Source organism: Malus domestica, chromosome 04 (assembly GCF_042453785.1).
Source record: "Malus domestica chromosome 04, GDT2T_hap1".
NCBI lineage: Eukaryota > Viridiplantae > Streptophyta > Magnoliopsida > Rosales > Rosaceae > Malus > Malus domestica.
Window position 1 is genome coordinate 19,908,382 of NC_091664.1, and position 11,471 is coordinate 19,919,852.

Consider the following 11,471-nt stretch of genomic DNA (forward strand, 5'->3'; position numbering starts at 1 on the left):
GTGCCACACTCATGATAGAACAAAATAAATAAAAAATGTGGCTAACGTCAGGAAAAAAAATAAAAAATGTGCCTGACGTCTGGACGACGTCAGCCTTGCGTCAAAATGCCTTCGGGCTCTCAAGCTAACAACTCGTGCCAGACCTTTCCCTCAGGTTGAGCCTGTCCCTCGGGTTGCCACATACTGGACCAAATCTGTTGGGCTCTCTGGCCCTGTTCACCCCCTTTTCCCTTGGGCTCCTACACGCTGGAGCTACTCTTAGGGATGAAGATGCAAAATACAATTACTGTTAATTAAAAACAATTATTGTTTACTTAAAGTTATACAATAGGAAGTTGCCCTAGACCCTCGATACGCTGGAGTTGCTCTAAGGTAACTCATGCCCTTTATCGTAGCATAATTTCCCACACACCAACTGGCAACTGCCACCCGCGCGCTTCATCATCAAATCTGGGTCCAATCAAAATGCAAATCCCTTCCTAATTACTCAAAGCAACCCCAAAGATTTCATCGTATTCCATCGCCATCACCATAACCACCTCTCAGAAACAGACCCTTCACCTTCCTCGCCCAAATACCAAAACACACACACGCAGTCCCCAACCAATCCTTTTCACCTGGACCAGAAAGTCTCTGTCTTTCTCCCCAAACCCAGAAAACCAGAAGAGACAGAGAAAAAATCTCAATCCCCAATCCTCAAACCCCCAAATCCCCAAATCCCTAAATTGTAATGATGAAGCAACTGCACAAGCAATCGAGCGTGAACCACCGGCGGGACGAAGAGACCCCATCGACCCTAAGCTCCCCCTACTCCCCCAAAGCTCTCAAGCACCCCCGATCCCTCCCCAGATCCATCAACTACCTCTTCAAGGAGCAGCGCCTCCTCTTCATCCTCGTCGGCATTCTCATCGGCTCCACCTTCTTCATCCTCCAGCCCACCCTCTCCCGCTTCGGCCCCTCCGATCCCAACTCCGCCATGAACACCGTCTCCAGATCCTTCTCCACTGCCCACGACCTCGTCTCCAAGCCCACTCATGCCAAGGTCGGTCGCGTCCCTGTTGGCCTCGGCAAGCGGAGGCTCCGCATCGTCGTCACCGGCGGAGCTGGGTTCGTCGGGTCCCACCTCGTTGACAAGCTTCTTGACAGAGGTAATGATGTGATTGTGATTGATAATTTCTTCACTGGGAGGAAGAACAATGTGGTGCATCATTTCGGGAACCCGAGGTTCGAGCTCATTCGGCATGACGTCGTCGAGCCGATTCTGTTGGAGGTGGATCAGATCTACCATTTGGCTTGCCCTGCCTCCCCTGTTCATTACAAGTATAACCCAGTCAAGACAATTATATCCTTTTGAACTAGTTATGCTTTTATCGTAGTTTTTATTGAATTTTGGCATTTGGATTGTTGTTGTTTGCTTGATTTTTTGGGTTGAATTCTGAAATTTCGGGTCCTTGACTGTGATTACAAGACCAATGTGATGGGTACCCTTAATATGCTGGGACTTGCCAAGCGAATTGGGGCACGGTTTTTGCTTACTAGTACCAGTGAGGTTTATGGCGACCCGCTGGAGCATCCTCAGAAGGAGACTTACTGGGGAAATGTGAATCCTATAGGTGTGTTGTTAGTTTCTTTTTGTATGTTAGATGTTTGTGTCCACAATGCATTTCTGTTGCTTAATATGATTATGCACATGTGTGGTTGGAAAGAGTAGGTGAGAGGAGCTGTTACGATGAAGGAAAGAGGACAGCAGAGACATTGGCAATGGATTATCATCGAGGTGCAGATGTTGAGGTAACTGAAATTATGGTTCTGATGTTTACCTGTAAATGAGTTGTTTTGAAATCCATTACTTGGTGTCTGGATTGTTAGGCATGCGGATGTTGAATGTTAATGTCATTCTTTTACATTTGAGTAGGATTATGTTGGATTTTTGTATTGATATCTCCGATCTGGTATTCCATAACCAGTTTATTCTTGAGAAACTGCATGCCTTTTCACTTTAGTGGTACCCGCCCGCCATTACCCCCCTTGCATTGGGAGCTTTTATAGTGAAATTCGACTTTGGGTGACCTTGTTTGTTCTTTTAATTCATTCCACATATTCTACTTTATACATATTCTTTCCCTTTGAAAACTGTTCTGTTCTATACTTTAATTGTCATTTTAAATGTTGATTCGGTGGACTTTTTGAAATATGCCATATTTTTAAAGCTACCAAAAACTGCACACGCATTAGGATTTTGTAAAATTAAGGGTTGCAAGTAGTCAAGTGTTACATGGGCTTTCCTTTTACGGTATCTTGAACTATATGATAATGCCAACTTTAACCCTAGCCAAGTGAATTTTGTTATATGGGTTTTTTCCATGTATGGGTTGTTTGATGCAAATTTTCACCCTGCACCGGTTTCAATTTTAATTTATCCTTGAGTGAAGCATACAAGTCATCTTTCCATTTCTAAACCTTTTCTCTCATCCAAATCCTTTTGAAATCCTTTTCTATCATGCAGAAGTTTTAACTAATGTGGTTAAAAGTAAGGATATTCATCGACTTATTTTCCACAATTGACTTGTCAAACTCACATAAAGATTTCTGTTTTCAGGTGCGTATTGCTCGAATTTTCAACACTTATGGGCCGCGTATGTGTTTAGATGATGGGCGTGTGGTTAGCAATTTTGTTGCTCAGGTTAATACAACCCTTTTCTTTTAAAGTGATTTTGAAATTTGTTCAATGAAATAACTCATGAGGACTAAATGTTTTGCAATGTGATTCTCATTGTTTTATTAACTACTTTGGCTGTCTGTGCAGGCTATCCGCAAACAACCATTGACTGTGTACGGTGATGGTAAACAAACACGAAGCTTCCAATATGTCTCTGATTTGGTATGCCAGACTTTTTGTATCATTATATAGTTCTTTCTTTGCAGCTTTTGCACATGCCGCGTTACTTATGCATATTCTTCATGTTTGCCGCATTTTATTTTTGTACTTAGAAACATGTACATTGTATGGCTGAAACAATAGATCTCATGATCACCAGGCAATTCTAGAAGCAGTTAAAGTTTAGGACATGATCTGAATTCTGAAGGCTTGCAAAGCTTTAATATCCATTTTGTCTTGACTTTGAATCCTAAGGGCAGTGAATAAATTAGTGAAATGATGTGATGGATGGTCTTATAAAACACTTCTTACAATGACAGGTCAATGGACTGATGGCATTGATGGATGGAGAACATGTGGGACCTTTCAACCTGGGTAATCCAGGGGAGTTCACTATGCTAGAGCTGGCCGAGGTTTGTCTTAATCATGTTTCCATAGTTTGAATGTATTTTAGACACTCCATTTAGACATAGAAATGCCATAAGATATTAAGATGCTTGGGAGGTAATTCTTATAAAGCACCTTTAGCATTTTGCGCTCTTTTCTGTATGTTTGTTACAATATTTGGTATTCTCAAGTAATTTTTATGCTCGCAACTGAGTGAATGTACTATGGCATTCTGAATTTTCTGTTTTTCTTGATGAACAGGTTGTCAAAGAAACAATTGATTCTAGTGCGACAATAGAATTCAGATCAAACACTGCTGATGATCCACACAAGAGGAAGCCCGATATTAGCAAAGCCAAGGAGTTATTGAACTGGGAGCCGAAAGTCTCACTGAGGGAAGGACTGCCCCTAATGGTGAGTGATTTCCAGAATCGCATTCTAAATGAAGATGAAGGAAAAGGGATTAACTAAGAATGAGGAGAACCGGTATGTATAGTGAAGCATGACTGTATCAAATCGATTCGTTTATTATTGTCATCCTCAGTTCACATTACTTGGCAATTCAAGCAAAATGCCACTGTAGGAAATGTATCTGTTTAACGACCGTGCTTGATCAGCAGAGAGTCTACAGTCACTAGATTTTGATGAATTTTTTTACAACATTTTCTGGCACACATTGTGTTGGGGGCAGGATGTATCTTCTTTTATTCTTTTTGACATTTTTTTTGGTATCTTGAAACGAAAGTTGATTCTCCTTGCAGAAAATTCTAATACTGATAAGAGTTGGCAGTCTGAATTATTTTTGACATTTTTAAAACTAAACTAGAACGAAGAAAATGAAACCGCTTCACCTCGACCACCCTTTCTAGGTCCGTGCTTCCCCCTCTCTTGTCACCACCGCGAACCCCTTCCTCTGTTCCTCTCAACTTGGTCGAAGCTTGAAAGATGATATGGAGGGGGTGACCGGAATTGAGGAAAATGGGTCATTGGAGTGGGGAAGACGGAGACTTGCTGGCTCCTCAGTCCTCCCTCCTTGATTTTTCCATTTAAGGTTTGCTTTTAGTATATTTGTCAAATGTTGTGGGTGTGTAGAACGAATATCATAACATTAGAGTGCCTATAAATCACTCCAAGTCATTGTACTGTCACCTTGGCCAGCAAATCGACCAACATATCAAGTCCATGCTCGCCACTGATGTCTGGCATTGGCTTCGGTTTGTGCCGCACTAATGAGAGATTCTGTTGTGTCACTGGATCTATAGAGCTGTTCTCTTTGTATTTCTGATCACATAACGAGATGTATAGGCATAGAGAAGTATTCATCCAGTGACACAAATTTCTCCAAGTTACAAGTGCTTTTAGAATTGGGTGCTATTAGTGGGTGATAAGTGAGATAACATTTGGTATGAAGGTAAAGAATGATAACTATTTTACTTGCTTAGCAAGAATGACAAAAATCCTTCAAACTTCAGATAATTTTTTATATACAGGAAAACCCCTTTAAATTATAATCCCAAACTCTTTGTTCTGCCGACTAAAATCCAATAAAGTTTTGTTTTTATGTTTTTTGGCCTTTTTCTTCCTTTTGAAATCTTGGTAGGTAAAAGTTTGGAACTTGGGATCAAATTCCATGCCATATTGCCATGCATGGTTTGCACAGAGTCCCTTCCTGGGACCATCTCATCTAAGGCACGAAAAAGCTGCCCTCTCACTTACCGAACACATCTATAATTTTCTAATAAAGTTTTGACCGAACTTTAAAGCAAAAAAGAAGAAAGCTTACCTTCTAAACAACCCCCCCATTTTCCACCTCCATGCAAGTCCAATTGAAGTTCTAGACTAAGTCAAAAAACAAAAGACATGGGATTACCGAGTTATGGGGTGTCTTGATTCAATAATTCATTAAGATGTGTTTAATGCATTATTGGATCGGGACATCATTGATAAACTCATTTTATGTAAACTACTCTCCTAAATGACTTACGAGAGATCTTTGAATTGAGAAGATCCATCACGACCTGAGATGAAGAGAAATGTCTATCTATTTTATTTGGACTTGCATGGAAATGATTCACCACTATATGACGTCTTCATCCATTAACACATTGACATGTATAATAATTATTAGACCCAAGTGCCACGATAACTATGAACTTGTTCCACGTAAGTTGTTCTCTTAAACTACGGTTTACACGGAAAGAGACTGAACTTGATTGCATAAGAGTAGACACCTTGTCTTAACCAATTGATTTAAGCTACGTATGACAAAGTGATAGGGAGAGACACTTAATCAAGATTATCAGACAACAGGAAAAATAAATATATATATTTGAAAAAAAGGATGGAAACGTTTGGAATTGGGAGTCTGAATTGGTGAAAGTGGAGAGTAGGCAGGGGGATATAAAGGAAGAAAAGGAAAGGAGTTAATGAGTGATGGTAGCCATTTATATAAGCATCTGATTCCACAACCCTTGAGGAGTAGAAATATCTCTCACAGTGAGAACTTTGTGTCTCATCCATCCATAGAAAAGAAAGCAAAATTCCAAATGGTTTTCCCTTCTTTTATTTATTTATTCAATTTATATGCTGGCAACATTTATTCCATAGGAATCTAAATAATTGCATGATAAATATCATCTGGAAAGCTTTCCTTCTTTCCTTTCATATCTTTGTTCCATTGCTGTTATGCTTGGCTTCTTAAGAACGTTTTTGTAGGGCCTTCTTCTTCTTGTTCTTTAATTCTTCAAACCCTTATATTTTTCTTTGCAATTTTAAATATAATATGATTGTTTAAGACAAGCGATACGAGAGAAGTGGAATTAAACTCGTAATCTCAATTTTACTTGTAACCTCATTTGCAAAGGGAAATGGTTTTAGTTAAGTGAGCTACAAAATCCTGCAATTTCAATAGGCTAATGGTCCCTAAGGTTTTCATAACACATAACTTTGGTTCTTAAGATTTAAAATCAATAGAAATGGTCACTGAGATTATCCACCATCCATTATTTTGGTCATTCCATTAAGAAACTCCATTAAGTGGTCCTTGAGCTTTTTAATGGAATGACCAAAATGATGGATGATGGACAATCTTAGAGACTAAAGTTATGTATTATGCAAATCTCAGGGACCAAAGTTATGTGTTGTGCAAATCTCAGGGACCAAAGTTATGTGTTACACCCTCAACTTAACAGAGTTTTTTTAACAAAATGACCAAAATAATAGATGGTGGACAATCTCAGGGACCACTTCTATTGATTTTAAATCTTAAGAACCAAAGTTATGTGTTATGCAAATCTCAAGGACTATTTTAATTAAAAAGCCATTTCAATATGATTTGAACTCACGACATGTAAGTTGCTATGAGTGTGACTGCCTCGCCATATGTTATAACACGAAGTGCAACATGATTGATATATCACGGATTTGAAATACAATCTTAATAAGCAGATACGCATGTTTTATAACTTAAGTGAATTTATAATATAAAATTAAGAGTCACGCTGAAACTGAGGAAGCCGTTGGTCTGTCTCTTCTGATCTTTTGTTTGTTTCATTTCAAAGACTAATCTCATGGGGACAAGTTGCTGCCGAGCGTGTGAATAAGTAGTGAATATAAATTTGTAGGGCATGTATGCCCCAGGCCAACAGTTTATCAGACTATACAATAAATTAGTATTTGCAGGATACAATTTCTTTCACTTTCCAATATTATATAAATCTTAAGGTTAAAGCATCCAAAGGAAAATGTCACGGGTCCTCCACTCTTATCCAAGCCAAAATTAGGATATTTAGCTCTGTAATTACACCAAATGCCCTAATTAATTATGTATTTATATTGGTCCTAGTGCACCATCTGCAATATCTGATGCTCTCCTAATGCAATCCCTTAATTACTTGAAAGAAAAAAATGATTCCAAATGAAGGAATACCAAAAAGATAATAGTATTTCAAAATACGAGTTATACAACTGCCTTATACAACTGCCTATGTAATGGCACACCGACACTCATAAATTACTTCATCTAATTGCAGAGAGACTGACTCGAAATGGAGTCGGAGAAGAACGAGAGACCATTTAGTTTAAAAAACTGCCTGATTTGATCGTCGACTTGTTATTAAAGGATGTAAATTAGTTTGTATTTTGGTGCGGACACTCACTCTCTTTGTTCCTATTCATTTTTACCTCCATTAATGAATGTCATACTTTACTTTAGGGCTGGCCTGACATTTCAAGGGTCTTATGCGAAAGTGAATTGAAGGTCCTAAAAAACACTAAGAATTTTATTTATTTTTTGTTCAAAATAATAATTTTAGTTTTCAATTGTAAAGAAGCAATAATATCACTTGTGCTAAGACTCGAGTTTATAACATTCTACACATGCTGCTATATATATGTAAATGCATGCAAATTTGAAAAATCGGGGGCCCTTCTGATTTGGGGGCCCTATGCGGTGACACCTATTGCACACCCTCAGGGCTGGCACTGCTCTACTTCAGAAAAAATAAAAAAAATAAAAAAACAACTGTACCGCAACTATAGGTTCATCAATTAGCTTGTTTTTTATCTCACAATGATTGTTACCAAGGGGAAGAGATCTCAAGTTCGATCCAGTTTTAGACGTTTTAGTGTCTTTAATATTTAGTTACAACTGACACATTGTAGTGAGAAAGTGTTGTTGTATTCTGTAGATATGTGATTGGAGAAAACCAAAATTGAGTTTGAGGTGGATTTGTGAAAATTGAGTGGATACTTTTGTTTTGAAAATTTTAAGAATATATGACTCACTTTTAGGTCGAAATTGCATGTGTCTTCCTCTAAATATAATAATGAGACAATGCGAAAATTATATGACTTATAATACAACTGGTACATGGTAACACATACATGGAAATGAAATAAAACTAGGCACTTACTACACATCATTTTCATCCATTGATTCCGCAGATAAGTTAGCTGTATATCATAAAGGATGCTTCTACTACTTTTTTGCTTTCCTTCCTCCCCTCAATTTTTTTTTTTTGTTTTTTTATTTTTAACCAGAGTCTCAGCACCAAGTCCAACTTGTACTGCCCCATGATGTGGGAGTTTCATTTCATTTTTTGGTATTGGAATAGTCTAATTTAATATTGGCACTGTATGGAAGTGATTTTTGCGCTCTTTTTCTGTTTTCCTCCTACTCTAATTTTTATTCTAACAGTAATAAATTTGAACAGATTAAAATAGACAAAAGCAAAGAGATGAGTAGTGCAACGGAAAAACTACCGAAAGTGCGAAAATCACTTTGTGAAAAACTTTCAACATTATCTTTCCAGTGTATCATACAATTAAATCAGTTTTCTTACTAAAAAAATCATATATATATTTTTAACTTGCTTGGAATCTCCAACCACATTATGTTTCTTCAACATCTCCTTTATCTCCAAGAGGAAGCTTCAAGCTCAAAAGCAGAAATTAAACTACCGACCATCTTTCTAAACCTCTCTCTCTCTCTCTCTCTCTCTCTCTCTCTCTCCTTCTTTTATGCAGATTCTCTAAACCACTAGCTCCCACTCTGTGTTATCAATATCAAATATGAAGATGAAGGGCATAGACATCTTCTGTGCATCCCAAGCTTCGACAGCCATATGCATGAGCATGGATAATCAAGCATCCTCCTCTTCCTCCTCCGTCATTCAACTTGGAGGCCGAGCCCTCGACCGCCACAACCCCATCATCCAAGATGCAAGAAGAAGCACAAGCTCCAGAACCCTTCCCATTGCTCCATGCTCTTCCCAATCTCCCATCAATCCCAAAGCCTACCACCAAATCCCAAAGAGCAAGAAAAAAACCTCCTCATCACCAAGACCAAGCACTGATCATCAAAACAAGAAAAAGAGCTCCACAAAAGAAAACGACCAGAAGAGGAAGAGTAGTAATCTTTTACAAGGAAAGTTGGATGAAAATGTGAAGAAGTTTTCTTCTGTTCCAAGTGAGAGTGTTGTTGTGAGGAAGAGCTCTGCAAACCCTACTGATCTCATCACTCCTCCTGGCTCCACCAGATACCTTTTGAGTGATACTGTGATCTTTGATGGGTTATCCGATTACGATCCGGTTTCGGCATTGGTTCCAGTTGGGCAGAAAAAGAGCCAAAATGCAGTAAAAATACTCAAAGAAAATGAATCTACTACTTCTCCAATTAGCTCTTCCTCATCTCTGACAAAAGACTCACAACCACCGCCTCTGCCGCCCCCCCCTTCCAACCAGGTATGTCCAAATTCTTCTGTTTTTTCTTGCTCAAATTGTTAGTTTATATGCACAGGAGTAATACTAAACAATGTTGATGGTTCCAAATTTGGTTTAAATAGTCGGGAGTGTGAATCCCAGGTCGAGGAATAATCAAAGCCTTGAGTAATTATTTTAACGATTACTTGTGATAATGATTTTCTTTTGCAGGTTGTTGTATTGATGGTGTCTCTCCACTGCAAAGGGTGTGTAGGAAAACTGAGAAAACATCTATCCAGAATGGAAGGTAATTGCTTTTTTACCATTTTGTAATTTGTTTAAATCCTTAAAGCTGAAAACTTTTTTACTAGATTGTATCATTCAAAGAAGTGATATCCACCAATTCTTTTTTTTTTCATGCACTCTCATGTTTATTTTTGCTTTTAAATTGAATAAACTATAAGAAAATTAAGACACAACAATAAATAAAGGTGTGCAGAAAGGAGAAAAGGTTGTGTGGAAATCAATTCCATTTCTCAACTGTAATAAGAGCTCATTCAGTAAATTTAACATCCACTTATGGCAATTTTAGTTTTACCAATGAATATATAAACTCAAGGTTAATTGTTGTGAATTTTGTTGGCAGGGGTGACATCATTCAACATAGACTTTGCAGCAAAGAAGGTGACAGTCACTGGAGATGTAACCCCATTGAGTGTCCTTGCCAGTGTCTCAAAGGTGAAGAACGCTCAGTTTTGGCCTACTGTGTCATCAGCATCACGTGCCTCTCCACTAATTTAACAGGTAACTGAAGAGAGAGAGAGCAGGAGAGACGAAGAATTTAATCTTAGTGTAAATGCACTGTTAGCATGAGTGAGTGGAGGAACCAGATTCTGTATTGCTTGGCAGGAACTAGCTAGGAAGAAGTTGAGCGAGTAGTAGAAGAATCAAGAATAGAACTCATCTTATCATATGAGTTGCTTTTAGTTTGGGACCTTTGCTTTCTGTACTCTTATAAGAAAAGGCGGTACCTTTTGGAGGGAAACTTTCTTACAACGGAGAGATTTTTCAGTGTGACCGAAATACTGAGTGGTACACTGTGTCATTGTTTAAATGATAGGATATGTGTGTTAAAAAGTTAATAGCTTAAAAAATAAAATTTCTCACCACTTATATTAAAACACATGGTGTACCACCTGTAGTCCGGTCACAATGAAAAATTTCTCCTAATTAGCAGTCATGTATTGTCATGTGAAATTTAAAATGCATAAAAATAAATGATTATTTTGAGATACAAATATAATAGCATTCTCGTTGTAGGTAAATTTCTCTCGTTCTCTTTAAGAGTACCCAACAAATTAAAAGCCTGCTTAGATCATCTCGAAATGAGATGTCAAATCCTAAGTGGAATGTCATGTATTCAAATTTGAAGGTAGGAGCAAACTCCAACTGATATGTCAAATTAATTTTTAATTATTTTATTACTTGGATCCCATTATTGCACTAATTAAAAATCTTGAAATTTATTTTAATTGATTTCTTTTAAAAATGGGTCATACAAATATCATTTATAACAAAAAAGCATATTAGTTGGAAAAAGAAAAAAATCTAACATTACCATTGTTTGGGTTAAAACTGGAACTTTGGGCTCGAAAGGGAGTTAGCCCAGAAGAAGGTCCAGAAGGAAGGAAGCCCAAGGCTTAGCCGAAGCCCAGAAGGAGGAAGAGGCTCTTTTCTCGACTAAGTGCAGATCACTTGAGCCACTTGCTCACCTACCTAGAAATCAAGTGGTGTAGACTAGCTAGCTAATCAGCCCCAAAAGTACTTTACAATGGCAGTACAAGTAAAAAGTTGATGAGTCACTACCCTTCAGCTGCATTCGGGCAAAATCGATGCTGCAGGTAGCCAAGCCAAATCATCTATAAAAAGGAAAAGAGAAATAAGAGATAGACACAGTAAATCAAACAAACAAACACACAAACTCTGCTCAAGCCAGATTTGCATA

The 11,471-nt window shown here is 38.0% G+C and overlaps 2 protein-coding genes across 3 annotated transcripts; both read left to right on the forward strand.

The window, feature by feature from the left end:
* The first annotated feature begins 277 nt into the window (after window positions 1-277).
* Window positions 278-4,030, forward strand: LOC103433365 (UDP-glucuronic acid decarboxylase 1-like). 2 transcript variants are annotated; one of them, XM_070820604.1, is made up of 7 exons: window positions 278-1,347; window positions 1,471-1,613; window positions 1,712-1,791; window positions 2,600-2,683; window positions 2,807-2,881; window positions 3,199-3,291; window positions 3,527-4,030. In XM_070820604.1, the coding sequence occupies exons 1-7, from the start codon at window positions 731-733 to the stop codon at window positions 3,734-3,736; spliced, it is 1,302 nt and encodes a 433-aa protein (XP_070676705.1). In that variant the 5' UTR covers window positions 278-730; the 3' UTR covers window positions 3,737-4,030. The 2 variants fall into 2 exon arrangements, with proteins under 2 accessions (XP_070676705.1, XP_008369838.1); XM_008371616.4 differs by having other exon boundaries at window positions 278-1,342; window positions 1,466-1,613.
* Window positions 4,031-8,502: 4,472 nt separating this feature from the next.
* Window positions 8,503-10,511, forward strand: LOC103433363 (protein SODIUM POTASSIUM ROOT DEFECTIVE 1). The gene is made up of 3 exons (XM_008371614.4): window positions 8,503-9,508; window positions 9,698-9,773; window positions 10,113-10,511. The coding sequence occupies exons 1-3, from the start codon at window positions 8,837-8,839 to the stop codon at window positions 10,265-10,267; spliced, it is 903 nt and encodes a 300-aa protein (XP_008369836.1). The 5' UTR covers window positions 8,503-8,836; the 3' UTR covers window positions 10,268-10,511.
* Window positions 10,512-11,471: the final 960 nt, after the last annotated feature.

What these genes read in the sequence shown, in the direction of transcription:
- LOC103433365 (XM_070820604.1), top strand. Translation starts at nt 731, where the DNA reads ATGATGAAGCAACTGCACAAGCAATCGAGCGTGAACCACCGGCGGGAC. An exon ending in ATCGAGGTGCAGATGTTGAG is followed by an intron (nt 1,792 to 2,599) that starts GTAACTGAAATT and finishes TTCTGTTTTCAG; the next exon opens with GTGCGTATTGCTCGAATTTT. An exon ending in TCCAATATGTCTCTGATTTG is followed by an intron (nt 2,882 to 3,198) that starts GTATGCCAGACT and finishes TTACAATGACAG; the next exon opens with GTCAATGGACTGATGGCATT.
- LOC103433363 (XM_008371614.4), top strand. Translation starts at nt 8,837, where the DNA reads ATGAAGATGAAGGGCATAGACATCTTCTGTGCATCCCAAGCTTCGACA. An exon ending in CGCCCCCCCCTTCCAACCAG is followed by an intron (nt 9,509 to 9,697) that starts GTATGTCCAAAT and finishes TTTCTTTTGCAG; the next exon opens with GTTGTTGTATTGATGGTGTC. An exon ending in ACATCTATCCAGAATGGAAG is followed by an intron (nt 9,774 to 10,112) that starts GTAATTGCTTTT and finishes TTTTGTTGGCAG; the next exon opens with GGGTGACATCATTCAACATA.